At 43.3% G+C, this 25,332-nt stretch overlaps 6 protein-coding genes across 14 annotated transcripts; 4 read left to right on the top strand and 2 right to left on the bottom strand.

The window, feature by feature from the left end:
* Positions 1 to 18: 18 nt before the first annotated feature.
* On the bottom strand, positions 19 to 1,219 carry LOC110187513 (protein TIPIN homolog). The gene has a single exon (XM_020956907.2). It carries the CDS (start codon positions 1,047 to 1,049, stop codon positions 120 to 122), a length of 930 nt encoding a protein of 309 aa, XP_020812566.2. The 5' UTR covers positions 1,050 to 1,219; the 3' UTR covers positions 19 to 119.
* An 878-nt stretch (positions 1,220 to 2,097) lies between these two features.
* Positions 2,098 to 8,319, top strand: msl-1 (male-specific lethal 1). Of its 2 annotated transcripts, none has more exons than XM_086832383.1 (2): positions 2,098 to 4,016; positions 4,081 to 8,319. In XM_086832383.1, exons 1-2 carry the CDS (start codon positions 2,535 to 2,537, stop codon positions 6,514 to 6,516), a joined length of 3,918 nt encoding a protein of 1,305 aa, XP_086688509.1. In that variant the 5' UTR covers positions 2,098 to 2,534; the 3' UTR covers positions 6,517 to 8,319. The 2 variants fall into 2 exon arrangements, with proteins under 2 accessions (XP_086688509.1, XP_086688508.1); XM_086832382.1 differs by having other exon boundaries at positions 2,104 to 4,016; positions 4,075 to 8,319.
* Positions 8,240 to 17,082, bottom strand: LOC110179881 (hydroxylysine kinase). 7 transcript variants are annotated; one of them, XM_086832391.1, is made up of 4 exons: positions 17,064 to 17,082; positions 13,205 to 13,581; positions 9,772 to 9,896; positions 8,240 to 9,716 (listed from the first exon to the last, which is right to left on the bottom strand). In XM_086832391.1, exons 2-4 carry the CDS (start codon positions 13,540 to 13,542, stop codon positions 8,890 to 8,892), a joined length of 1,290 nt encoding a protein of 429 aa, XP_086688517.1. In that variant the 5' UTR covers positions 13,543 to 13,581; positions 17,064 to 17,082; the 3' UTR covers positions 8,240 to 8,889. The 7 variants fall into 7 exon arrangements, with proteins under 7 accessions (XP_086688517.1, XP_086688511.1, XP_086688513.1 ...); XM_086832385.1 differs by lacking the exon at positions 17,064 to 17,082 and adding an exon at positions 15,306 to 15,457; XM_086832387.1 differs by lacking the exon at positions 17,064 to 17,082 and adding an exon at positions 15,306 to 15,447 and having other exon boundaries at positions 13,205 to 13,616.
* Positions 10,189 to 12,611, top strand: tos (Exonuclease tos). The gene is made up of 2 exons (XM_020956928.2): positions 10,189 to 11,107; positions 11,172 to 12,611. Exons 1-2 carry the CDS (start codon positions 10,304 to 10,306, stop codon positions 12,543 to 12,545), a joined length of 2,178 nt encoding a protein of 725 aa, XP_020812587.2. The 5' UTR covers positions 10,189 to 10,303; the 3' UTR covers positions 12,546 to 12,611.
* Positions 17,083 to 17,426: 344 nt separating the features above from the next.
* Positions 17,427 to 19,297, top strand: LOC110187500 (uncharacterized). Its single transcript, XM_020956893.2, has 4 exons — positions 17,427 to 18,286; positions 18,353 to 18,516; positions 18,587 to 18,981; positions 19,093 to 19,297. The coding sequence occupies exons 1-4, from the start codon at positions 17,586 to 17,588 to the stop codon at positions 19,201 to 19,203; spliced, it is 1,371 nt and encodes a 456-aa protein (XP_020812552.2). The 5' UTR covers positions 17,427 to 17,585; the 3' UTR covers positions 19,204 to 19,297.
* Positions 19,298 to 19,601: 304 nt separating this feature from the next.
* LOC110179882 (uncharacterized) lies at positions 19,602 to 24,706 on the top strand. Of its 2 annotated transcripts, none has more exons than XM_020947483.2 (5): positions 19,602 to 19,899; positions 22,018 to 22,143; positions 22,211 to 23,035; positions 23,100 to 23,981; positions 24,054 to 24,706. In XM_020947483.2, the coding sequence occupies exons 1-5, from the start codon at positions 19,750 to 19,752 to the stop codon at positions 24,624 to 24,626; spliced, it is 2,556 nt and encodes an 851-aa protein (XP_020803142.2). In that variant the 5' UTR covers positions 19,602 to 19,749; the 3' UTR covers positions 24,627 to 24,706. The 2 variants fall into 2 exon arrangements, with proteins under 2 accessions (XP_020803142.2, XP_086688510.1); XM_086832384.1 differs by lacking the exon at positions 19,602 to 19,899 and adding an exon at positions 21,036 to 21,220.
* The last annotated feature ends 626 nt before the right edge of the window (positions 24,707 to 25,332 follow it).

Genomic DNA, 25,332 nt, shown 5'->3' with positions numbered 1-25,332 from the left:
CCAAGATAATACCGTAAATTCAAAGGCCAAAGCTTTATATTTAAATCTAATGTACATTCAGAGTTCTCTTTACCTTTAGACTTAAATATCTTAAATGCTATATATTTATTAATAGTTAGTTAGCTGGCGTTCTCCTGCTGTTGCTTAGCCTTAAGCCTCTCCTGAGCCAGCCGCCTGTTCTCTGCAATCCTGGCCATCTGTTCGTTGGATAATTTCTTAGCCGAGGGCGTTGGAGGCTGCGAAGGAGGCAGTGGTTGCCCATAATCGCTAATGTCCAAAGTAGTCAACCGTGCTGAACTTAAGGGAGCTCCATTTCGATCAAAGGTGGGAGCAGCATTTCCCGCGGCAGAGTACGGCGTGGACATGACAGCATTGCCTCGAGAGAAAGATGGAGTGACCAAAGTGCTGTTGGTGCCAACGGAGGCAGTAGACATGCTCCTCTGATGGGGAGTGCGAGGTGCAGTTAGCTTCGACATGGCTATCTGTTCGCCCAGCAGGGCATCAAACTCATCGAAGGGCTCGTCCCCGGCTCCGCCGTCCAGCTGATCGTCCTGGGCGTCCTCCATTGCTTCCGCTTCGTGGGCGCGCATATCCTCCAAATGGCCCAAACGATATCGAGTCATGTGCACTTGTAGAGGTTTCTTCTTGCCCAGCCTCTCGATGTTGTTCAGCACGTCGTCAAAGGTGTAGGTGGGATACATCCGATGCCCCCAATGCTGCAGACGACGCAAGATCTCGTCGAGATCGGTTTTCTCATGTCCCCGACCCTTAAATTTGATGTCTTTATAGTAGTCCTCAATAGTCTGAATGCCGCGGGGACCACGCAGTGTGTCCACAGTGAGACGGGGCCGGGGATTCCGAACCGCTCGCTTCTTCGGTTCGACTTTCTCGCCTTTTTCTTCTCCGGGTTCTCCAGCATTTTCATTGTTGTCCTCATCGTCGGCGAAGAGTTTCTCGCCCTCGCCATCGCTGGGGAGCTGATCCTGGTCCATTGGCAGGTTGTCGTTAAACAGATCGTCCACACCATCGTCGCCAAATAAGGATGCCATGGTTTACAATTAAAGCAACAGAAATCGCCAGAAAAACCTCAAACCATAACAAAGAAATCTAATAAAATTTTGCCGCCATTTTCTGCTTCTTCCGAGTCGCCATTCACAGCCAACGCTTGCACAAGTTAGCGCTGCCAACCGACGGGGGAATGGAAAGGGCTTTGTTCTTGCACTAACTGATTACATAACTAATTTCTGGCCAATTTTCAAGGCCTAATTGGTTGATAAAATGCATAATTTAATCTGTGGGTGGTAAAAAAAAGTTGCATGTTCAACTGCCCGGCATTTGCACTGGTGGCAGCAGACTGTAGAGGTGGGAACGTGACTCGTGAAGGATTTTCCAGACACGAGGAGCTTCAATTCTATTGAAATCTATTACGTAGGTTGAAAGAGCTTGATTGTCAGCAACACAATTTTGTTTTTAAATTACAATTTTTAAAATAAATTTATTTTTAACTAAATACTAAATATGCTTGTCAGTAAACCCCAGGTCAATTTATAAAAACTTAGAATTTGTCTGAATGCATAGATAAAATTAATGATGTAGGTTCAAAGAGTTTATTTATGGGCAAAACAACTTTGTTATTAAATTACAAAAATTCCTATAAAAAAATATATATATATATTTACATAATGTTTGTTACTAAATAATAAATATGTGTTATTAGAAGCCCAAATACAAATTAATTCATTTAAATAGATTTATCAGGAAATTTTCTTTTTTATAATACGAATTAATTTATTTAAATAGATTTATTATGAAATATTTATTAAAATTTAATAAATCTAATCTTTCTATGAGCCCAACAAACTTATGCAAACCATTTGTACCCATCTGTTAATATTCTGTGATGTTTGACTTAAGTGTACAATTTTGTTAAATATTATAATTTGTAAAAGTTTTAATTGTTTTAATATAAAGTAAATTTTAAAAAAATTAATAGTACAGTTGCGCTGAATAATTTGTATTTACTTAGTGCTCGTGAGTCGCGTGCTTAAAACAGTATCACGACCTACTGCCATCCCAAGCACGAAATGCAACCCTGCTTATTGCTGGCCTGGCAACGCCACCAAAACGCCATACTTCCAAGAGCATTTTTCGGGCGAGTTTACAATTTGCGGATAATCGTGGAAAAAGCGGTGAAAGAACGTGCAAACACGGCCCCCAAAACGAACCGTAAAATCCGGTGGCTAAATGTGGTCACCACGTGCAATAGTAGCGCCAGGCACACGCCGCTAAGGACCTAAATTTCGGCCACAAAGGCCAGTGAGAGGGCGAGAAAGAAAAATTAAGTGTGGTGGGAATCGGGATTCTACTTCTACGCATTGTATCGCGCCGTATCAAAGCAGAGCAAGCGTCAAGCGCGGTGGCTGGCGATAGCGGAGCGCCAAGAAAGGCGCAGCAAACAAAACAAAACAAAACAAACGGAACACTGCGGCGAACTATGAGATCTCAGGTCTGACGGCACCTTAATACTCCTCGCCATGGACAAGCGATTCAAGTGGCCGCACAACCAGAAGGGGAACTGCTCGGATCCGCCCTACCACCACAATTCGTCGCGTGGCTATCCCAAGAATCCGCACCTGCACCAGCAGCACTCACATCCGCATCCGCACGCTGGTCCAGTCTATCCGCCTCACAACAAGAAGACCTACTTGCGGCAGCAGCATGGCTATGGCAACCAGAAGGAAACTAGAAACTATTACAAGCCACCACTGCCCCCGCAGGAGCGTGGCTACCAGAATGAAACCAGTAGCTACTACAAGCCTCAGCCGCCACCGCCGCCCCAAGAGCGAGGTGGCGGCGGGGCAATGGCACCGCCCTCGTCCGGCGGAACAGCTAGCACCGATGTAGTTACGCTTATCGTGGAAAACAACAACCTGAAGCGTATGATTATGCTGCACCTGAACCTCATGCAGGAGCAGACGGACAATTTGGAGGCCAAGGACAAGGAGCTGGATGAGCAGAATTCAAAGCTAAGCAAGGTTCTGGTGCAGAATCAGGACTTGAAGCTGGCCAACGCCAAGCTGGAGGCCACCATCGAGGAGCTCCGCAAGCAATTGCGAAAAAAGAACAAGCGGACGAATGACGACGATGATGATGATCACTCACTGCCACCCTCCGCTGGCTCGCAGCAGAAGCTTCTCATGCATGCCGAAACGCAGACTGAGCTTGTGAAGAGCGCTCCTCAGCAGGTCCAACAAATGGAGGAGCCGTATCCACAGCAGGAGCAGCTGCCGAGGATCAGAATGCAGGAGGAGCAGATGGAGGAGGAGCTGGAGGAAGAGGAGGCACAGTTGATACATAAAACGGGTCATAAGGTTGCCGGTTCCACGAATCTTGCCCCAGCCAGCAAGCCCTTGGAGAGCAAAGCCCGCGGCGAGTTCAATGGCAAAAAGGTGAGCACTATATTTCTGCATCGCGTGAATCAGGACTCCAGCCTCACGTCCTCCAAGTACGACGTCCACGAAGAAAGTCAGGTGAGACAGCACACGGAGGAGGAACAGCAGCAGCAGAAGCTGGAGGAGGAGCAGCTGCAGTTGCAGTTGCAGGAGAAGTTGGAAGCAGAACACCTGCAGCACCAGCTGAAGGCTGAGCACTTTCGGTTTGAGCTGTCACTCCAGGAGCAGGATCAAAATGTCGTGGAAGAAGTTGTTGAAGAAGAGATCTTTCACGATGCTTTGGAACCCCATGAGGTTGAGGTAGAGGTTGAAGCCGAAACCATTGTGGGAGCAGAGGAGGAGGTTCTCGGAGAGGATAATGCACTCTGCGTGGACGCCAATGGCCATATGGAGGACGAGGAGGAGTCTGATGACGATAGCGACGACCAGGACGACTCGAGAGAGGACGGAAGCAGTGACGAGGAGAGTGACGACGAAGAGGAGGACGAGGAGGTTGTGGATAGTCCACTGGTTAACTATGTAGAGGCACTCTCTGCCCCAGAAGAAGATCTCTGGCCAAGTCAGGTGAGTTTTTCTCTTGAGGTTTATCTACAAAAAGATCATTTCAAGCAAACCCTTTCAGTTGCAGATGACTGCCATGGACTTGGAAATTGCTGAGGAGAAGCCGATGGCGCCATCCGCTCACTCCACGCCGAATCATCGGCAGAAGTCGCTGTCCCAGCAGGAGGTTGATAGCGAGCCGGAGCAAGAGCAGGAAGGAGAGGAGAGTCTGAAGAGACCGGATCTGGATTCAGAAGAAAGAGCTGAGAACGAGGTGCAGCTTGAATTGGATACGGTAGAGCAGATGAATGTCGAAACCGTGGAGATCTTTACCGAGGAAGTTGTCAGAGCAGAGTCGGCGACAATGGAGATTGAAATACACACGGAGGAGGTAGTGACCTTCAGCAGGCATGCTATGGAGCCCCAACTTGATTCTAAGGCAGCTAAGCAGCATAAGGATGCAGCTATTAAGGAGCCGGAGGCACTCAAGGAGCAGGATAAAGTAGTCAAAGGGCAGGAAGAAACCTACCAGAAGCAGAAAGAAGAGCTTAAGCAGCCAAAAGCAAAGGAGGAATCCAATGAGATGCAGGAAGCACCAAAAGTTGATCATAAAGAAGTCTCGACGAAGCAACGGGTAATGGTCAAGGAGCCGGAAGAACCTAAGGGCCTTCGAAAGGCATCAAAGGAATTGCGGGACCCATCCAAGGAGCGAAAAACTTCAAAGGAGCGAGAGGCCTCCAAGGATCAGTGGGAGGCCTCCAAGGAACATCGGAAAGAATCCAAGGACCAGCGGAAGGCATCTAAGGAACGGAAGGCATCCAAGGAACGGAAGGCGCCCAAGGATCAGCAGCACACATCAGCCAAGGAGCAAGAAGAAACAGTCAAGGATCATCAGAAGGCTCAAAAGGAGAAGCAAAAAGTTTCCATGGACTTGAAGTCTTCGCAGAAGCTGCTACCTCAGGAGACTCCTAAGGAAGTGGCGCTCAAAGCGTTGGCGCTCAAGGCGGTTGCTCCCAAGACACTGGCTGCCACACCGAATGCCCTGCCTCCTGTCTCCGCTTCCACCCTGCCCAAAGCCAATTCAGCGGCCGTTGTGGCGTCTCCCAAGGTTACAGGGGCAGCTGTAAATGCATCCTCTCCCGTTAAAAATATGACGAACTTGTCGAACTATCAGTCCACCAAAACACAAACCGAGCCGGTGAAGAAGCATCGTCTGCAGGTCAAGATCCGACAGCATGGCATGTTTATTGACAAGAAGACCAGTAGTAGCTCCTCCTCTTCCTCTTCGCCAGCGAAATCAGCTTTGGCCATCATCAACGATCATCGCGAGGACCAAGAGCTGCAGGAACCGCAGGTGAAGATCAAGAAGTTGACGTTGCTAAATGATAAAGCTGTGTCCCGTGACCAGGATCAAGACACGGACCCCGACACCGAGGAGACCATTGAGGAGCGCGGAGAGAGATTGCGTCTGCGGCTGCTGGAACATCTAAACAAGGAGCAACGCCGCCAGAGTCAAAGCATGAAGCAGAAGCCAAGCAAGGAGAGCGCCACAACAAATCTGATCTTTCCGCCCACAGCACCACCCACAATCACACCTGCTCCGACGCCCACGACAACGCCTTCGTCGACGCCAACATCTACGCCCCAGCCAACACCCACATCCTCATCCAGTCAGGAGCCGATCGCCAGTCCTTCGACCAAGTCGAAATCCAAGACGACAACAGCAGCAGCAGCAGCTCCACTGACCCCGCAATCCATGAGCAGCGTGAGCAGCAGTAATTCCTCATCGGCACCAACCAGAAAGGAGACGGTTGTGACCAACAACAACTCTGCCCCGCATACGTACAGCAAAGCCACGGCAAGATCGGGCAGGTCCAAGTCCCGTTTCCGTACTGCCACCTTTCCATACACGACCCGCTCGTGGGAGGATCAGGAGTTCCACTGCGATAACGAGTTCTTCTTGGAGGAGGCCGACGAGCTGTTAGCGGACAATCCCAGCCTGGAGATACCCAAATGGCGCGATGTGCCCGTTACGCCCAGTTCGGATAAACGAAAGACGGAACCGCTGAGCGATGCGGACTTCGAGCGTCGTCATAGCAAGTATGTGAAAGACGAGATTGATCGTAAGTGCCGGGATGCGCGCTACATGAAGGAACAGGTGCGGATCGAGACCTTACGCATGCGCCACAACCAGGACGAAGTGCTTGTCTCGCTGGATCCGCTGCCCACGTCCACATTCTACCCGCTGCCAGAGGACATCGAGGGCATTCAGTTCGTCACCGAGGTACCGGTACAGGCCTTTGGCGAGAATATGGTCAACATGGAGGCACGCGACGACTTTAGCCTGCCTTGGATCGATGCTCGTCAAGCGTTAACCTCCATTGCCAAGTCGAAGGCGCAGGCAGCGCCGGTGGCAACGTTGGCCAGCAAAAAGCTACCCACCACGCCGGCAGAGGCCAGACATCAGGAGAAGAACTCCTCGTACGTGTTCCTTAAGCGGCGCAAGCGTCCGAGGCGCCGTTAGCCGCCAAATGGTACAATCAGGGGGAACGTCTCCTTCTATGGGAGCTGAGTTGACGGATTGCAGGACGGAGGACTACGTTGTGTTTTTTCTATTGCTTCTTTTTAGGCAAGTGACTATTGCTTGCGAAATATTTAAAAGAGTGAAGGCCCCCAGAGTTAACGATAAAGCCATTCTAGGAATCATTGTCAATCCAGGCCAGGTGATGTCAAGTTTATATACATATATATATGTATAGATCATCCAAAACAGTGCAATTCAATTAAGGTGCAATAGTGATTAATGATCATATTATTTTCATTTGGTAACTAGAGCTTGTGTTTTTAAATTCCATAGAAGTCGCTTTCTTTACTTCAAATTGTTTTGTTTATTTTTTTCGTGCATTGCTCCGTCTGAACTTTTGTTTTCATCAGAATTAAGCTTAAAGTAAATGTAATTGTTTGTAATGACCAAGGAATTAGCTTTCTTTTTGTCTAGAGTTTTAAGTTCAAATCTATTAACTTAAATCGGCTTATAACTTTGTTTTTCTTTTTCACTTTTCTTTAAGGGAACCCTATAGAAAATTGCAAGTGACAAAGCTTAGAATTATCTAAAGATTACCAAACGCACCTAAGCTGAGAGAGTTGTCCTTGATATCCGTCGCCTGACCTGGCATTGAGATTGAGTTTTCAAATTTAGTTGGCTATCAAAGGGAAAGTTCTAAATTGTTTCCCATTTCAGCTTGTTAATCATTCAAAAACTGTAAACAAAACCAGTTGCTAAGTTAGATCGGTTAATCCAACATCTCAGCTTTATCTGCTTTATCAAATTTAAGATCGATTGGCCGCACTGAAGTGATAAACAAAACCCAGAAAGGATATATAATAACGGGCTGTTCCTTTGGCCTAACAAAATGAAATTCGTAGACTTTTATTTTTAAATCTTTTTTTTTCTAGCTTGTATTAAACATATATTTTTTTTGTCTTTATTTATACTATGTTATTGTCGTTCGTGCCGAGACGTCCTAAGCCCCCAGGCGACGACGCGTGTGTTACTCTCAGGTATAAATCTCTGATGATATATTTTTCTTTTTTTTTTTGAGCTTTTGTGTGTAAAAATTGTGTGTGCGAGTGAGTTGAGTCGCTTGTTGTGGGCCTAGAGGCGTCGGTATTTTTTAAATGTATATTTAACATATTGTTTTATTTCATTGACTTCTTTTAAACCCTGTTTCATTTTGTACCAAAAAAAAAGGAAAGAAAGAAGCGAAGAAACAGTCGTAACCAGAATTACAAAATAAATAAACTTGATTCCCAAGCTGTAAACACTGTTGGCACCTTATATTATATGATATATACAAATATATGTTTATATAGCAGCGCGTCTTCTGTTTCGACCTCCTGCTCTGTCTTGATAAGGAGAAGCGCACCGCCTACCAGCGTATCCGAGAGTGGCGTGGCGCCTTCTTTTGTACATTTCAGTAGGTGTTAAGTCTAGTCTTAAGTAGTAAGCGGATAGATCCTCGAAAACCCTACGATGATACTTTGTATATTTGGCCAGCAGGATGTGCGGACCCTTTTACACCCATTCAATGTAATTAGCGTTAATTAGTTCAATTTAATGGCAGCTTCTTTAGCTGAGAGTGTCGAGATTTGAAATTAATTGCCACCACTTGTAGAGCCCAAAAACTAAAAGATCACCTACCACTAAATCTAAATCTAAGCAAAGAAAATGTACTACATACAATGTATTTGTATTTGTTTAACAAGTTTTATTGTAAATGATAAAGATAATAATAATATACCGGATAAAGTAATATTTAAAAACAAATGCAATCAATACTTGTAACTCTTTTTGTTTCTGTTTTTATTCTGCAGAGTAGTGAATAATACGATATGATACATCGCACTTAATATCGAAAATATAATTTATTTTTATCGGATTTAACGTTAAAATTTTGGTTTCTAAATCATATCAGAAAAATGTCTGTTAATTTATTTGTCTTTTTCGATAATATTGGTCCGATATAACACAAAGAATATCGCCCCGGTAATATATATTTTTATAAATTGACTTTCGTATCAAATATCGATGTTAACTGCAAATCCTAAATAGGAGATATGATTGATTTTGAAATTCTATTTATAATTGACAATTGGTTCTAGAATAGCTTTCCAAAGAGGGCCTCTTTTGAATTTCTGTTAAAGTTATCTGGTTTTTTGTAGCGGACCAAATTTGTAGCTGCACACACACATTTAATTATTTACAGAACTTTTACATTCTTAAAAAAACTGGACTTTTAATAATACTTATTACTTTTCTAACGAATAATGCAATCACATTTAAACTTGATTGCGTTTTTTTTTTCAGAAAATCGAAACAGGCCCGGGAATTTTGATTTTATTTATTGCTCTGCGTCAAGTACTGGTGACCGGTGGTGGCCCACAACTCATCCACATTCTCCAGGGTCTCCCGCCAAAGCTTCTGGAGCAGCGTCCAGCCCTGCTCCTGGGTAACCAGCAGATAGTCGTTATTGGGATGTAGGGTGTGCGTGTAGAGACCCATGACCAAGCTCTGGACTAGCCGGGCGGCGACACAGTATTTGAGAAGACCCAGTTCGGTGCTGCCAAGAGGAATACCGCTGGTATAGCCGGCCAGGAAGACTCCTCCGCTGGCCAGATCCTTGGCCTGCAGGATCATGTAGGTAAGGGCGATGCCCACCTCGAAGAGCAGCGGAGATTTGCTCGTGTCTCCGAAATCAATCACTCCCTTGATGGTGTACTCTCCGCCACCCTGGTTGGGCGACTGCTCCACCACAATGTTTTGTTCGTTAAAGTCACCGTGGATGATCTGGTGCTCCAGAGTCGGCAGTAGACTTAGAACTTTGGTTTCGAAGGCATCGATTACTTCCTCGCAGATCAGTCGGCGCTCCTCGTCCTTTACCGCATACAGGAACTGCCTCAAGTCCGGTACACTCTGCAGCATCCACATCGTTTTGTGCGTTTCGTAGGCCTGGTGGGTGAAGCTTTTCAAAGATCGATCTAATCTGGCCAAATACTCGCCGCTGCGATATAGCAAATGCTTCGTAATGGGAGCCTGGTGAAAGATCTCTCCTGGAATGAATTCCAGGAGTCGCACCACATTCGAGTTACCATTGAGGCGCTCCACCGAATAGTACTTGCCACTGGCATTGGCTATTGGCCGGGGACACTTGACACTCTGTTTTGCTAATAAATAAAAAAAATATTAAATTTAATTCCCAAAAATGTGGGGTTTATTTACCCAGACTGAGCAGCAACTGATTCTGAGCATCCACAAAGTCCTCTTTCTTGGAGTCCAGCGAGTTCAGGATTTTGAGGACGTAACCATTTGGGCAATGGGAGACAATAAGGGGGTTTTTGACGTTGCTGTAAGAAAGGTTTTTAATTTTTATTTCTTAAAAATAATCACTTTTAAATTTTCTTAAACTTGTTTTTAACGAAGTGCAGAAACGTTTATAAAAAACTTTCTGAAAATGACATTTTAAAAAAATAATAAATTTGTGATATATTAACTTAAGCACAGAGTTTTTTAAGATTAGATAACTAGTTTTATAGTGAATTATTTTATTGGCATTTAAATAATTCAAATTTTCAAACATTTGAAAGCCAGTGTGAGTAACTATAAATTGAAAGTAATTCTGTGTGAATGGCAATGTGAGGGATACGCCGTTGCTCGCTTCGGCCACACTTCGGCAATTTTTGGCGCTAAAAGCAGCACTTATTCATTGTGTCCGTGTTTTTCATGTTTTGATTGTTGTTAATATTTTCGCAACATGGGCATTACCGGCCTAATCCCCTTCGTTGGCAAGGCCTCAACACCGTTGCAACTGAAGAATATCCGCGGCAGCACGGTGGCCGTGGACACCTATTGTTGGCTGCACAAGGGAGTTTTTGGCTGCGCTGAAAAGTTGGCCCGCGGCGAGGACACGGATATATACGTCCAGTACTGCCTCAAATACGTCCAGATGCTGCTCTCGTACGACATCAAGCCGATTCTGGTCTTCGACGGACAGCATCTGCCTGCCAAGGCCCTAACTGAGAAGCGACGTCGGGAGTCGAGGAAACAGAGCAAGGAGCGTGCTGCGGAACTATTGCGACTGGGACGCATCGAGGAGGCCCGTTCGCATATGCGTCGCTGCGTGGACGTCACCCATGACATGGCGCTACGGTTGATCCGTGAGTGCCGCAGCAGGAACGTGGATTGCATTGTGGCGCCGTACGAAGCGGATGCCCAGATGGCTTGGCTCAATAAGATGGATGTGGCACAGTACATCATCACCGAGGACTCCGATTTGACGCTCTTCGGTGCTAAGAAGATCATCTTTAAGTTGGATTTAAATGGCACTGGGCTGCTAGTGGAGGCGGACAAACTGCACCTGGCCATGGGGTGTCGGGAAGAAAAATACCACTTTGACAAGTTCCGCCGCATGTGCATCTTATCCGGCTGTGACTACCTGGACTCCCTGCCGGGCATTGGACTGGCCAAGGCCTGCAAATTCATCCTTAAAACGGAACAGGACGATATGCGGATAGCATTGAAGAAGATACCGAGTTACCTCAACATGCGAAATCTGGAGGTGAGTACTGTGTGGCAACTGCAGTGTCGTATCCAAAATCTAAGTGTACCCCTTTTCCATTCAGGTGGATGACGACTACATTGAGAATTTCCTCAAGGCGGAGGCCACTTTCAAGCATATGTACGTCTACAATCCTCTGCAGCGTCGCATGGAGCGACTGTGTCCATTAGAGGATTACAAAACCGATGAGCGCTATTGCAGCAATGCTGGTACCTTGCTGGAGGATAGCGAACAGGCATTGCATTTGGCTCTTGGCAACCTAAATCCCTTCTCACTGAAGCGACTGGACAGCTGGACACCGGAGAAGGCAGCACCACCGCCATCTTCAAAGAATATAAAGCGGGCCAAGCACAAGAGCATTTGGGAAGGAAACTTCCAAAAGGACGAGCAGTGCATCGCAGCGAAAAAGGAGGGAGCTACGTGTGCCTTGTTCTTTAAAAAGGTGGACTTTGTGAGCAAGACTGTGGACGAAGAGATCGAGACGAATCAGCGCTTGGAGGAAGCCAAGAAAACGGAGGCTCAGGTATTTACCATGTATAGTTTTAAGACGAAACGAAGGCGGAGTCCTAGCAGGGAGGGTTCTCTGGACAGAGAGGCAACACCACCGCCTTCTCCGATCCAGACCCGAAGCCGACACAATCCCTTTGCCAAAGAGCGCTCTGCAAAAGATCCCCTCCAGCGATCGCCGGTGGTGTGCGAGAATGCCTCCCTGCTCCGTCTACTCAGTCCCAAGAAGGCGAGTCCCTTGGGAGAGGGAACGGATGAGAAGCGGGTAAACTCCCTGAAGAGAAGCATATTTTCCAAGGAGTCCGTTGAGGTGCGAAGTCGTTTCTTTTCCACACAAGCTGAGCAACAGACAAGGCTGTCAAAGAAGCAGGCAAGCCAGCAAGAAGAGGATAAAGACGAGGATATAAAACTAAGCGCAAGTTCTAGCCACAAGAAGTTAAGACTTTCAGTAGAAGACACTCAAGAAAGACAATGTTCCAATTCACCAGACAGCGAGACGCGAACAAAAACTGAAGCTAAAGACAATCCTGCCATTGAAGAGTCGGCAAATACTCTGATAGAAACACCTAAAGCAGACACAAAGACTGGCACAAAAATACGTATGAAACCACTTGATCTACTGGTTGATCCCGCCGATTCCGATAGCAATAACAACGAGGCAATCATCCTGCTCTCCGACGACAGCTGCAGTTCTGAGTTGAATCCATCCAGCAGCCAGGAGGCAGCCTCCTCAGCCTCATCCTCCATTATCCTGCAACGCCAGAATTCCCTGCCATTGGGCAGGAGAAGAGTGGGCCTCAGCAAGCCCTCGATCACTGCCAACAAAAAGGGTACACCTAAGACCAAGACAAACGGCAAGCTGGGGGCCGTGAGCGACAATCAGACTAAGCTCAGCATGTTTGGCTTCCAGAAGAGGCCTGTGCTCAAATAGCTCGCCATTTTTAGACTCTGTAACCGTAGATTAATCTAATTTATTAAAGTGAAGAAAAGAACTGAACTGATTGTATATCTGTGCGCTGAGTGCCATGAATCCATCAAGATAGTAAATGCGAAGCTGGCAAGGTGACTACTTCCAGTTGCGTCACACTCAGCTGCCGCGACTAACAACTTTTATTAAGCGGCTATAAATAGATGCTGTGTGTGTGTCAGTGTTTGTGTGCATATCCCACCCACCCATCGCACCCATTTCTCCAGCCTCCGCGGGAGTCACTTATCATTTGTTTTCGTGTTGCAAAGCCATAATTGCGGTCAGAAAAACAGCACTGGGAGTTCAGGGTTGAATCTTTATGCTTGAATATCAATGTTATTTGTTGAGACCGTTGGGTAAATTTGGGTTTCTAAAAGGTAATCAACTTTGGGATTGATTTTTATGTTAAATACGATATCAACCTCTAAAATATATTCTCGGTAAAGTCATATAATATTGAAGATATCTTGAAATTCGATATATGTATATAGTCTTCTATCAAAGCTATTATTCTGACCGCAATTGTATTGTATATTTTTTACTGTGACCCCAGATAAAGCTGCAGATATGCTGCTGGGACAGAGTTAGGGCTTCGACTCAATATATACCATTCGCTCGCTTACCTATCCTCCTTGATAAAGAAGTTGCGATCGTCGTAGGCGACGATTTCCTTGACCTCGCTTATCGTAATCCCGTAGAGGCGTCGCAGCAAGCTCTCCACATCGTCGGGCTCCACTTTCGGCTTCACATCCGATCCTGGCTGGAGCAGATCACTGCTGCTATCTGGCACAGCCTCTGATGTTGCTGCTGCTGGTGGCTGCTGCTCCGAACTCGTTCCATTACCATTCGCGGATGGCTTCGTGTTCTCCTTGTTCAACTTAGCGGCAGCATCGTATTCATGATTCAGGGTATATGACTTTTTTGACATATTCGTCAGCTCGACATTATTCCACTGCTCCATTTTTGGGTAGGGCCTCGGGCTCGGTCTCGGGCACTCTTACTGGAGACGTAAATAATAAAAAATAAAAACAAAGGCTGGAGACCCGAATGTAAACAAATACCAATTAGAAATCGAATTATATGCGAGGCGAGGTGGAAAATGTTTTCGGTTGCGCGTTCTCCAGAGGAATGAATTGTGTTTCACAGTTTCGGTTTGAGACTCAATTGAAACGAGTTCGTCGACGTCTTCTTCGTATCTTATTCGCCAATGTGTGTGTGTGAGTGTGTCTGAGCACTTAGTGAGAGTACAGTGAAATGTTTGTGATATTTAAAACGTTTAAGCTTTATATTAAGTCTCGAAAATATGCCTTAAAATATGAAAATATTCTTACTAACAATTTATACTTGATTTATTTTATATATTAGATCGACAAACACTTCGCCCTAAACATTTCCATTTAATCCATTTTGATGTTTCACAATTTAAACCCTATTGGTTGTACCCCCTTGGAAAGTTCCACTGTGTCCGGTTTTTATACACCTGTCCCGTGAGTTTATTATTGTGGGAGTGAGTGTATGAGCCCCTGTCGCCACTTGCAGCAGCGTTAATTTGGATATTTGCTCAACTTCTTAAAGCCCGATCTCTGTTTGCATTTTGATTGTGATTTCACAGCAGTGCTGCACTGACAGTCTTGTCTGTTTTTCTTTATTTTGTTTATTTCTTTGCCTTATCGGGGAGGCAAAGCTGCGGACCAACAGTAGTGGTTGCCCAACCGTTCCAAAGCAAACGCTGTTAGTCGTGATCGGTTTTTATTAACGCTCCACATCAATTATATGGAATCACGATAAATCGAACTTCGATTCGGGTGGATTAATAAAACTAATATGGGGAAAGGCGGGGCTCCACGCCATACAAAGCTAATAAATTTAAACACAAATCAATATAACTGTCAGTGGAAGGATTATAGAAAATAATCAGCAGCAACTATAAGTTGGTTGGCATTTCTAACAGTCTTCTTATGAGTTTTGCGTATAAGTTGACCTAATAAAGTTTTATGATCTGTCCTATTTTTCACCTATGAAATTTCAATTTGTGTAGAAGTTGTTAGAATTAATTTATTATGTTTATGTACATTTTTAAGGCAGTTTTTGTGACCATAACTTTAACATGACATAGTCTATAAATTATCTCCACAATTTTTTTGCAATATATGAAAAGACATCAATCGTTGAATTTTATTTGTTGTTAACAAAATTAAGAAAATAAATATGTATTTAAACTGAAAGAAGATCAATTAAAGCGAAGTACTTTAAAAGTCTGGGAATACTCGAAATCGAAATCCAAGTGTTGATAGTTTTGTGATCTTGACTCAATTACAGTTTATTGCTCATACGCAGCGTTGTACGTAACTACGATTTTCCATTCGCTGGGCTCACATACACAGGTGAACATCCATCACTCACACACGCACGTTGGGGGTAATTAAGAGCCAAATATACACTATTATATTATGAATATGGGAGGCGCAAATATGCACAGCTGACTTCTAATCAGACTTATAAACAAATGTGCCGCAAAATAATACACACATAAGTGCACGCACACCCTATTTGTACATACATACATACATAAGTCCGCGTTCTTATTTACCTTTGCACAACACACAAACAACGCACCTGTGCGAAACTGGACTTGGCAAGCCGAAATGAAATGCGGCCGATTCCGTTTTCCTCAAAAACTGACACTGACCGTGCACTTGCGCTTTAGAAGCTGTTTAATCTCACCTGTGTGACGTTAATTGCTTTAACGTTGTAACTAATTTTGATGGAAACAATTGTGCTAAACTGCGGACAATAACAAAAGTAAAACGAACACATTCAAAAATTCAAAGAAATGTGCTGGCACGTCAACATGCGAATGGCGATTGCATGTTATTGTTACTCTCTGTCAGAAAATGTTTTGTTATCGACACTTTTCGACAAAACACTTCCAACACTATGTGGAGGGAATCTTTGAACTGAATTTGTATATTAACAATTTATATGTTATTTGTTCCTTTTCCTATTCCTACACAACCTTAGCCCCATCACCATAATACAACATTCTGAAAATGTCCTTAAGTTCCTAGATTATTGCCATAACAACATTTACATAAGTCAACTGCGTTTTGCTCAAAACTACATTTTTTAAAACGGTGTACATGATTTCTTAAAAACTGCTAGATTGGTTCTCATTCCTAAATTTTGTATAACGTTCTCTATGGCATAACGAAGGATTTTTTGATATGATTTTTTTTAAGTTATAAATTTTTAATACAAAAATTTTTGTATAAAAATCGTTTTTTTCAAAGTGCTCCCATTTGCTCAAACAAATTTTTTTTTTAATGTGCTCTGCAGCTTACGACTATAAGAACGTTCGCTAAAAAAAATGCCTTTTTTGATTGGCAATATTATCGCAATTTGTAAATATATATTTTTAAAAACACTTTAATTTTCAGGCGTTCCAATGAGCACCTTACTATCCCTTGCGAAGGTTAAACGGGTGTCCAAAGTTACCCACAAGTATTTTTTATCTCTCGCCCGCTCAAGGAACTGCCAGGACACGACTCTTATGTGAGAGAGAGCGTCACTGAAGCACACTTTGCAGGGTTAATGGATACACTCCAGCGGCAAGCCCTATTCTTGAACCTCTTAAGGTACAACTGAAGCATATCTGTAGCCTCATAAATACAGTTGGATCTAGAGATAATCGCAGTATCTTCCGAAAATTTGGCCAGCATTTGATTCTGCTTCAGTCGCAGGGAGTTTGGTATATCGTATGTAAACAAGCTGTACCTTATTCAACCTATAAAAGGAAAAGGTTCCATCCTGGACCACCCACTATATGCCAATGCTGGCCACATTTGCAGACGATATTTCGATTATCTCCAGATCAAACTGTATTTATGACGACACTGATATGCTTCAGTTGTACCTTAAGCGGTTTGAGAATTGGGCCTGTCGCTGGAATATATTCATTAACCCGGCAAAGTGTTAGTGATGCTTTATCTGACATAGGAGTCGTGCCCTGGCTTCTTTCTGCAACGAGAGCTTCTTGAGCAGGTTAAAGATAATAAGTACCTGGGGGTCACTTTGGACATTAATATGATGCAAACGTAAAGCCAAAGATAGATAAAAGATCAATTTAATAAAAAATATAAAAAGTATTATTCATTTTTATTTAGTAATAGGCAAAAACGGTGTAAAAGCCTACAACACTAACAACCTCCCTATAAAACAATAGTCATTAAAAAGGAAAACAAAATTTATTCATGTTGTAAAAATCTTTTAAAAATTAATACAAATTACGGAAGACCAGTAACATTATTTTTGTATTCTTTTTAATAACATAACAAAATTACAACTATCGCTTGTCAACTAATTTAAAGAAAGAATACATTTGTTATACCCCATACAAATTAAACAAACATTTAAGAGGTTTTTGCCCCCTGTTTAAGAGTTTTAACCATTTTAGTCAGCATTATAATAATGGCAAGGACTTACTGTACCGTTCCATAACATACATTTTAAAATCATTTATAATAGAGCAAACGAAGAAATTGAAAATAAAACAAAATAAAATAAAGTACCAGAGGAGTTCTATCTCTCCAAAGGAAAGCGACGAACTAAATTTTTACTGAGTGATGGCTGACAAGGTAAACTAGCCTACCGAGTTCGATTCTAATATGTTTGTTATCGACAGAGAAATGATACATATGTGATGTTATCACTCTCGAAAATATAGCAAAATATTCAAAATTGTAAATATCGAAAATATCTATTAAAATATGAATTATATTTTATTAAGTCAAATTAATTAATTCGTTCGATTATATTGACCCAATATATTACATATAAAAATTTATTGCTCATTGCAAGTCTCGCATTTTATACAATATAAAATAGTCTAAAGAAAGCATGATACAATCAAAATAGTATGAATATAAGTCTAAAATTCTAGGCAACACTATATTAATTTTAAAAGTGACAGGTGAACACTAAAAAAAAAAAACTATCAAAACAAAAATGGAAACGAAAATTAGGAAAAGTCTGACTATAACGGATCCAGATGATGATTCTTCAGTACCAGATTCCGACCAGTATGAGGTTCTGTTTCCATTGCCCGACATTGATCCCTCCGAGTGTCGCGATGAGTTCATTAAGAAGTTCCTGGTTGAAGAAGAGAAGAGAATCAGTGCTCTAAAGCCGAGACAAACAATAGCCCGGAAGAGCATGGGCGAAGTTGACCACACCTCAAAATGGGCCGACTTAAACAACACGCCCGAGACAAGGCTTCTTGCTAACATTTTGCGCAAGTGGTATGAGAAATATAGTAAGCCAACCACTAAACGATCGTTAAGGAGCTCCGAAGCGTACGTGGAGCGACTCTCCCAGCTGAATGACCTCAACCAGCAGTGCCAGAAGGCAGCCATTGAGTTCATGTCGGTGCGCCTCCTTAGGCAGCTGCGTCTCTTCTCCAGCCCCTGGCCCGGCAAACTGGACGAAATGCCCTACCGCCTATTTAGCTGGTCCCTGGATCATTTCTTACAACGACTTGACCATAACCAGATGTACCTTGACGTTATCCATCGGGAGCGAACCACAGAGGATCTCGACTGCCTTAAGTTTCGGACGGATCTGCACGAAATAATGCTTTTAATCTACGAGATCAGAGAAGACTTTAGTTTCAATCATAATCTCTGCTCCAATAGCATGCAAATGCTGCGGTAAGTGGTTATTTTCTATAAAGATTCTCTATTTCAATATATGTATGTATGCAAATTTTCTTTCAGTGAAGCCAAGTACAACTTGAATGGTTCTTGGATTAAGGGACTCGTTGAAAATCGTGCGATAAAAGACCACTTAAAGGCGATTACTATGCTTGATACTTCCAGCAGTGTTAACCTCAAAAACACTCGTCTCACGGCGGTCCTTGATCAGTTCGAGGACGTGACCGGTAAGTGAGGCCAGCTTTCAATTTTAAAATGTATTTCTTATATCTTGGAACTTCTAAAAACCAATCTTAGCTATGGATCCCATCGAGATTCGCTACCGATTCAACTGGCTAAACAGCTGTGCGGACCAGCGGCTAATGCGCCTTAATGGACGCGAGGAGGATCTGGCGAAGCAACTTAAGGACCTGGAGGAAATAATTTACAAGGACGAATTGGTTCAAAACCATTCCGAGAACATTTACTCCCTTCAAGTGGACAATCTGAGGGAGCAGCTCAATGAATGGCAGATGCGTTACGAAAACGATCTGGAAAATGCCGAGGTAGAGTGCACGGTGGCACGACTTGCCCTGACAAAGGTCAACGATGATTACAAGTTCTACACGGAGCAGGAGCAGATGTACAAGCGGCGAATTGCTGAGGAGAGGGAACTAATGGCAACGGAGGAGAGAATACGAAAGGAAAAGCAGGTAGGAAGTAACGGACTCTTCTAACTGTCTTTAGTGTGTAAATTATGTTGTCGATTTATCAGATTAATGTATGTATATGCATTTAATTAACAAATTTCTCCCTTTACCCAGGCTAAGGCTGAACAAACCGTCGTAGATGTGAGAGCCACGGTGCAGGCCTTAGAAGCTGTCTACAACCCAAAAGATCCGGCCAAGAAAAAAAAGAAGCAAGCCAAATTCTAAAGCTCATCGATATTCGGAAAAGTGTATTTATTTTGGCAACCCAAACAAAATAATCAAATAACTCTGTGTAATGCCTGGTGAACTTAACCCCCAACGGGTGCATGTTGTTGTTCTTCTTGTTGCCTTCAAAGTCACTGTCAAAGGATCAGGGTATTGGTAGTAGTAAGGGAATGGGGGCGTAGCGAACCCAACTTAAGGCAAACATTTACCATATTCATTATTATTTTTGTTTTGTTTGGAGACAAATGAAATTACAGGCAAACGATACCGAGAGGTGGGGGTTTTCCGTGGAAATTGCAGTTTAGAAAATCGAATTACATGCACTCCACGTCGCCGTAGTAACTCCCACACCGACTTTGAGAAATGCGTCCTCCGTGCATAGTTATTTTATGCTCCGTGGCAACCAACTGAAAGTCGCCGCATAACTTTGCCTATGCTATTTGCTAGTTATTTTTTGTCCGGCGCCTAGAAAATAGAGAGTGTAGAAATTCTTCATCGGCAGTTAAGAGGTGGATCGGGTTTTTTACCCAGATAAAATCATTTGGAATGCCGGTAAATCCGCGTCCCACGACCAATGGCAATACCTCGGAGGATTGGCTAGTGTTTGAGGTTTTGTGCGGCTCTGAAAATGTCACAAAAATCAGCCCCGGAAGCATAATGACCACAGTGCCGGCCCCCACTCCAACTTACCACCAGGTAAGTCATGTCTGTTTCCAACTGCCTAAAATTAGACTCGCGGAATCGTGTGCCAAATGGCCATATTCAAGGTACATCATCATCATATTAGGGAAAGATTTATGTGATTTCGCAATTGAATAACGACTTTTGTTCGTCGCTTTTTTATGTTTCAAATTTATGCGGTTGTTAGGGGAACTCTAATGATGTTTTTTGTCTGAATTTGGGGGGGTCGAGGATTTGCATAGAATTTGGTAATATCGGTAAGGGTTACAGTGGTTGGAATTGTGGTTAAAGAATTTGTCAAAGGGTGCATATAATCAGAGAATAAGGTCTTAGAGGGAAGTCAGGCTGAGATATAATTTATAGGCTAATTAATTATAGTTCGTATAGCTAAGGTTTATTATTTTATAGTCTGGGAAAATGACTTACAATGCCACAGTAATTTTGACTCAGTATTAGTTTCTAGTAGAAACTTTCTAGATTTGATACAGACTTTAAAACATAGACGAAACCTTTCTAAAAGCTTAATAAATATAGAAAACTTTAGAAATGGTTTGTTTTCTTTAATTTAAGTATTCAAAAAACTCATTTATTAAACTAAGTGCAACATTTTCTCTCCAAAACAATTTCAATTTCCTTTCCGAACCAAACTCAATTGGCTGCATAATTAACTTTTGCCCAGCTTATCGAATGCTCAGCACATTTTCAGTTCCCATTTGTCTTCTTTCCCCCTTTTGGAAAGTGCAGACAATTGGCCAAAAACTTGCACACCTCATTTTCCGTTTCCGGCCTAGAGTGCAAAATTTCCACCATAGAAACCATCGTTACCTCATACCCGGCCTCATCCGCATTTGCGTGCGTGAGTCCCTTGTGGATATTGCATTGGATACTCCTCGTACGTGAACGTTCTTCGCCACTTGGCGCCATGTGAATGACCCAAATAATCCAAACAACCTGCAAAGTTACCCCGATGTGTAAATGTGGCTATAGTTCCGGGCTTCCTCATACTCCTGCCACTCCGTGCTTCTCCTGCTACTGCTCCTGCTACACCTGCTCCTGCTCCTGCCATTGAGCTCGTTTTCACTTGGAGCATAAACTCGAGCATTGTGTGATGTTATGTTGGAGTAAATTCCTCGGTGCCAGGCAGAGGTTGTTAGGCCCACGGCCAGGAGTTTAGCGACGTCACTACGGGCTCAGTCCATCGGCTACCACGACGGAGAACGGTTAAGTTTTGTGACCCGCTGGTTTTTTGGGTGATTCGAAAATGCCCAGTGACAATCATTTGCATCATCACCACCTAGGACATAGTGCTGGTCTGTCGCCCCATCATCATCATTTGGTAGGAGAGAGAGAGTTGCTTCGGATTGATTTTAAATTTAAAGTGAAATTTGTAGAAAGTTAATCGAGAATTTTAAGAGAAAGAAACTAACTTCGAGAAGATTTTGGATTGCAAATTGAAATATATATGACTTCTGGCAATCAATGGCTTTTTTTCGTTCGTATACCTACAAGAATATCTAGACAATCTGTGTTCTAGGTATATCTTAATCGATATTTTTAAATGCTATGTTTTTTTTTATAAATCACAGTTTTTCAAATATCATAACTAAGTAAAAAATGCATTAGTTTTAAATCAAATTTCTTTTCTGTGGTAGTTTTTATGGGGCTAACAAATCTGCATACCGAGTTTTACAATTTAAAAATTAAAAATGTTTTGGCAAATTTTGAAAATTATAATCAATTTTTTTGAAAAAATGAAAATAATTTCGAAAATTGTATTTTCAACCGGATACTGCTAGATTAATTTAGCTTTTCATTCTAATCAAGAATATATATGAATTGTAGGGTCCGAAATAACTTCTTCACTGCTTTGCAAGTTTCTGATTAAAATTATAATACCAAAATTTATCTATTATTTTATGCAAATTTTTTCTAAAATCAAATTTAAAAAAAACCCATAGCTTTGCCAAAAAGTCATTAATATCAATTCGGAAAACTTTCCTATGTTTCTTTTTGTTTGGTTAATAAAACTGTATACTCAATTTAAAATTCAAAATGCAATTTTTTGCCAACTTTTGTAAACTTTAACGAAGGTAGTGTTAAGTTTATTTTGAATTTTTTATAATTATTTTTTAGTTGGACACATCCTGTGGCAGTGCGGGAATCACTGTCACCGAGCATCATCATGGCCTGGATATGACCACCACTCTGCGAAGCGAACTGGCTGCATTATCCTACAAAAAGGAGAGGCTTACGGGAGAGGTAATGTATTAAATAATATTTTATTAAATATTTAATACAAAATAATTCTTAAAATTCTCTTTGAAAGCTCGCTGAAGCCCGCACCGCCCTGTGCAGCAAGGATGCGGATATCGAGAACCTTCGGGCGCAGGCTGCCCGGCAAACGGCACTCATTGGATCCTTGCAGACTCGCCTCCAGAATGCAGAGAGCCGAGAGCAAGCCGTGCAGGCCAGATGCGATTCCACCATCAGCACAGTGCAGCGGGAGAAGCGTAGCTCGGATGAGCGCAACAAGGAGCTGATATGCAAGATCCAGCATCTGGAGACCCATGTGGCCAGTGAGGAGTCCCAAAAGGAGCAGGCCAAGGCACAGCTACATGATCTCCTGCGACGCCTTAGCATTGCTCTGGGAATGGATGTGTGCGATGGGAACCAAAATTCACATGCCACGCCCGAGTGCATTGTTTCCCGGGCCGAGGAGGTGATGGTGGAGCTGCAACGGGCCAAGGCCAAGGTCAGCTCCACCTGTGACACTCTCAGCTCCTGTGAGAATGAGCTGCTCAATTTGAAGTCGCTGGCCAATATAGAGAAACAGCGCCTGACGGCCCAACTGGACGGAGCTGGGAATCACAATCACGAGCTCGAAGGACGCTGTCGTCAGTACGAAAGGGATCTGCAGATCCAAAGGGATCGCCTTACCGAATCCGAGATCAATGGGGAAAAGCTCAAGGAGGAGCTGAGGGGCTTCGAGTCAAGGTGTCATCGCTTGCAGAATAATTTGGATAGGATTCAGGGTGATCGCCTGCAGTTCTTGCGTGGATTGAGTAACCTTTTGAATGTCCCAGAGCCCTGCGAGACACTCATCAAGGATAAGTTAAGGGAGACCCTGGCGGAGAATCAAGCAATGCATGCGGTGGGTTTGATTACTTTATTAAAACCTGTACACTTACTATATTATCCTTATAATTTGCCTGCAGCAAATGCATTCCCTTCGCGATCAACTAAACTCCGAGCACGAAAAGCTGAAGGAAACCCAGCAGACCACCGAGTGTCGCCTTCGTTCCGGCGAGGCCCAGAAGTGTGAGCTCTCCGATCGACTGGAGAAATGCCATGCGGAGATTCATACACTGCGCAAGGATCACATGGGACTCTCGGAGTTCCTGCAGCGTCTGGCCAATGCCATGAACTGGAGCGAGTGCTCTGCTCCGCCGGCTCTCGGCACCGACACGAATCTGATGGCGGAGAATCTTCTCGAGCGCGCAGAGAGACTCACCGCTCACTGTGAGCACGAGGTGGCCAACGCCCACCATCATCATCACCATCATTCCCATAGCCCCGAGAAGGGCTGCTGCGATGGGCATGTTCATGGCAAGCTCCGACGGGAGAGATCCTGCCATGATATTCCCCTGAAGGAGAGCAGCAGTGTCTATAATCTGCAGCGAAGGGTTCGGGTCCTTCGAGAGCAAGTGCAGCGTAGGGATCTTCATCTGGAGCTACTGCGTCGCAAATTGGCCATCATAGAGGACGGTGCCAGGGGCAAGTGCATGTTGCAGGGGGAGCGAGATGATGCCGTCTGTCGGGCCAAAAAGGCATCCAAACAGGTGGACAAGCTGAGTGCCCAATTGGCGGATGCCCGATCCCAGATAGCGGAGGTCAAGGCCCAACTGGCCGAGGCTGTGGAGTACAAGATTACTTCGCTGGAGCGCGCTAGAAAGATTGATGAACTGACTACGCAGATATGCGATCTGGAGGATGAGAAGACCCGGCTGCTGTCCCAAATGAGTGCCCTGAAGGAGCGTTTGAAGTCCTCCTGCGAATCCAATCAGAATCGGCGGTGTCGCGATGAGGCTTTAATCAATGTGAGTTGAAGAAGTAAAACAAACTTACTTATGATAAGAATTAATCATTTAATTTTTCATTCCAATTATTAGTCCATGCGTGACGATGTCAATCGTCTGAGTTCCCAGCTCTCGGATGCCAATCAGCGGCTTTCACATTTGCAATCCTTCCGCACCTCGGTGGCCAGGACTTTGCATCTTCGTGATCTACCCGAGACCGATCTTCTGCACCGTCTTCAGGCCTTGTGCTCTGCCCACCAGGAGTTCACGTTGCTCTCGAAACGCTATGAGACCGCCTCGCCTGTGGGTGATCATCCATGTCCGCGGTATGATGATCCCATACCGCCATCCAATCACTGTCGCCCGCCCAGAGAGCTCAGTCCACCGGCGTCTTTCCACCACAAGGCCTCGATCCATCATCCACCACCGTCGGAGCATCATCATACCCACCATGGGGGATCCCATGGTCATGGAAGTAGTGGCCATGGAGGACATGGAAATGGTCATGCAGCCCATTCAAGGCGACAGCGTAGCAAGAGCAGGGATAAGCGTCTCCATGACGAATGCTTCGACTCGGATGTGCATCGGTTGCATCACGGCTGTAAGGAGGAGCTACTGGCCACCGGATCCGAGGATGATTACGAATTCAAAAGTAAATACTGCTAGACAATGGGGAGTCGCGAAAAAACCAAAATGCATTTATATTTTATTTATATTTTTCCTAATAATAAACTGCAAATAATTAATTGTTTTATTCTCTATATTAATGTAGTTTTATAATTAAGAAAGTAAGTACAAAACTATGATGTACTAATAAACTATGTAATTAATATATTATATAGAATAGAACTAGGTATTAGGTAATACTATTTATTATTTATCTTACACAGTTCTCCTTGTTGACTATTTACGTTTCCTTAATATATAATACAGAACTTTTCATAACCTTGGAAGGTGTCATTTATATATGTATTTTATTATTTGCATTCTTTAGTCAGAAATTTTCAACGAAAATTCTTTCCTACTTTTTAGAAATATTAAACCTTAAAAATATCATAACTAAGTCAGAAGTAATACCTTTCTTTGACTCGATTTTTTCTATATTTTATATGACAAATTTGTCTATAAACCAATTTTAAAAAATTCATAACTGAGCCAAAAATGCATTAATTTTAATTCGGAAACCTTTTCTATGCACGTTTTTAATATGGCAATAAAACTGCATTCTCAATTTACTCGGAACTGAGTCCTTCACAGTTCTACAAACTTCGGACTAAACGTACAATACCACTCTGTAGTCGATATTTATCTATATTTTATATGACAATTTTGTCAATAAATCAAATTTTAAAAATCCCATAACTAAGCCAAA

The sequence above is a fragment of the Drosophila serrata genome, unplaced genomic scaffold, assembly GCF_035046125.1.
Source record: "Drosophila serrata isolate PLE 108 unplaced genomic scaffold, ASM3504612v1 contig_249, whole genome shotgun sequence".
Taxonomy (NCBI): domain Eukaryota; kingdom Metazoa; phylum Arthropoda; class Insecta; order Diptera; family Drosophilidae; genus Drosophila; species Drosophila serrata.
Note: the sequence above shows the minus strand (reverse complement) of the source record. Positions and strands in the feature narration are given on the sequence as shown.

What these genes read in the sequence shown, in the direction of transcription:
- LOC110187513 (XM_020956907.2), bottom strand. Translation starts at nt 1,049, where the DNA reads ATGGCATCCTTATTTGGCGACGATGGTGTGGACGATCTGTTTAACGAC.
- msl-1 (XM_086832382.1), top strand. Translation starts at nt 2,535, where the DNA reads ATGGACAAGCGATTCAAGTGGCCGCACAACCAGAAGGGGAACTGCTCG. An exon ending in AAGATCTCTGGCCAAGTCAG is followed by an intron (nt 4,017 to 4,074) that starts GTGAGTTTTTCT and finishes AAACCCTTTCAG; the next exon opens with TTGCAGATGACTGCCATGGA.
- tos (XM_020956928.2), top strand. Translation starts at nt 10,304, where the DNA reads ATGGGCATTACCGGCCTAATCCCCTTCGTTGGCAAGGCCTCAACACCG. An exon ending in TCAACATGCGAAATCTGGAG is followed by an intron (nt 11,108 to 11,171) that starts GTGAGTACTGTG and finishes TTTTCCATTCAG; the next exon opens with GTGGATGACGACTACATTGA.
- LOC110179881 (XM_086832391.1), bottom strand. Translation starts at nt 13,542, where the DNA reads ATGGAGCAGTGGAATAATGTCGAGCTGACGAATATGTCAAAAAAGTCA. An exon ending in TTCTTTATCAAGGAGGATAG is followed by an intron (nt 9,897 to 13,204) that starts GTAAGCGAGCGA and finishes CCTTTCTTACAG; the next exon opens with CAACGTCAAAAACCCCCTTA. An exon ending in TCAGTTGCTGCTCAGTCTGG is followed by an intron (nt 9,717 to 9,771) that starts GTAAATAAACCC and finishes TTTATTTATTAG; the next exon opens with CAAAACAGAGTGTCAAGTGT.
- LOC110187500 (XM_020956893.2), top strand. Translation starts at nt 17,586, where the DNA reads ATGGAAACGAAAATTAGGAAAAGTCTGACTATAACGGATCCAGATGAT. An exon ending in AATAGCATGCAAATGCTGCG is followed by an intron (nt 18,287 to 18,352) that starts GTAAGTGGTTAT and finishes ATTTTCTTTCAG; the next exon opens with TGAAGCCAAGTACAACTTGA. An exon ending in GAATACGAAAGGAAAAGCAG is followed by an intron (nt 18,982 to 19,092) that starts GTAGGAAGTAAC and finishes CCCTTTACCCAG; the next exon opens with GCTAAGGCTGAACAAACCGT.
- LOC110179882 (XM_020947483.2), top strand. Translation starts at nt 19,750, where the DNA reads ATGCCGGTAAATCCGCGTCCCACGACCAATGGCAATACCTCGGAGGAT. An exon ending in AGGAGAGGCTTACGGGAGAG is followed by an intron (nt 22,144 to 22,210) that starts GTAATGTATTAA and finishes TCTCTTTGAAAG; the next exon opens with CTCGCTGAAGCCCGCACCGC. An exon ending in GCGATGAGGCTTTAATCAAT is followed by an intron (nt 23,982 to 24,053) that starts GTGAGTTGAAGA and finishes TCCAATTATTAG; the next exon opens with TCCATGCGTGACGATGTCAA.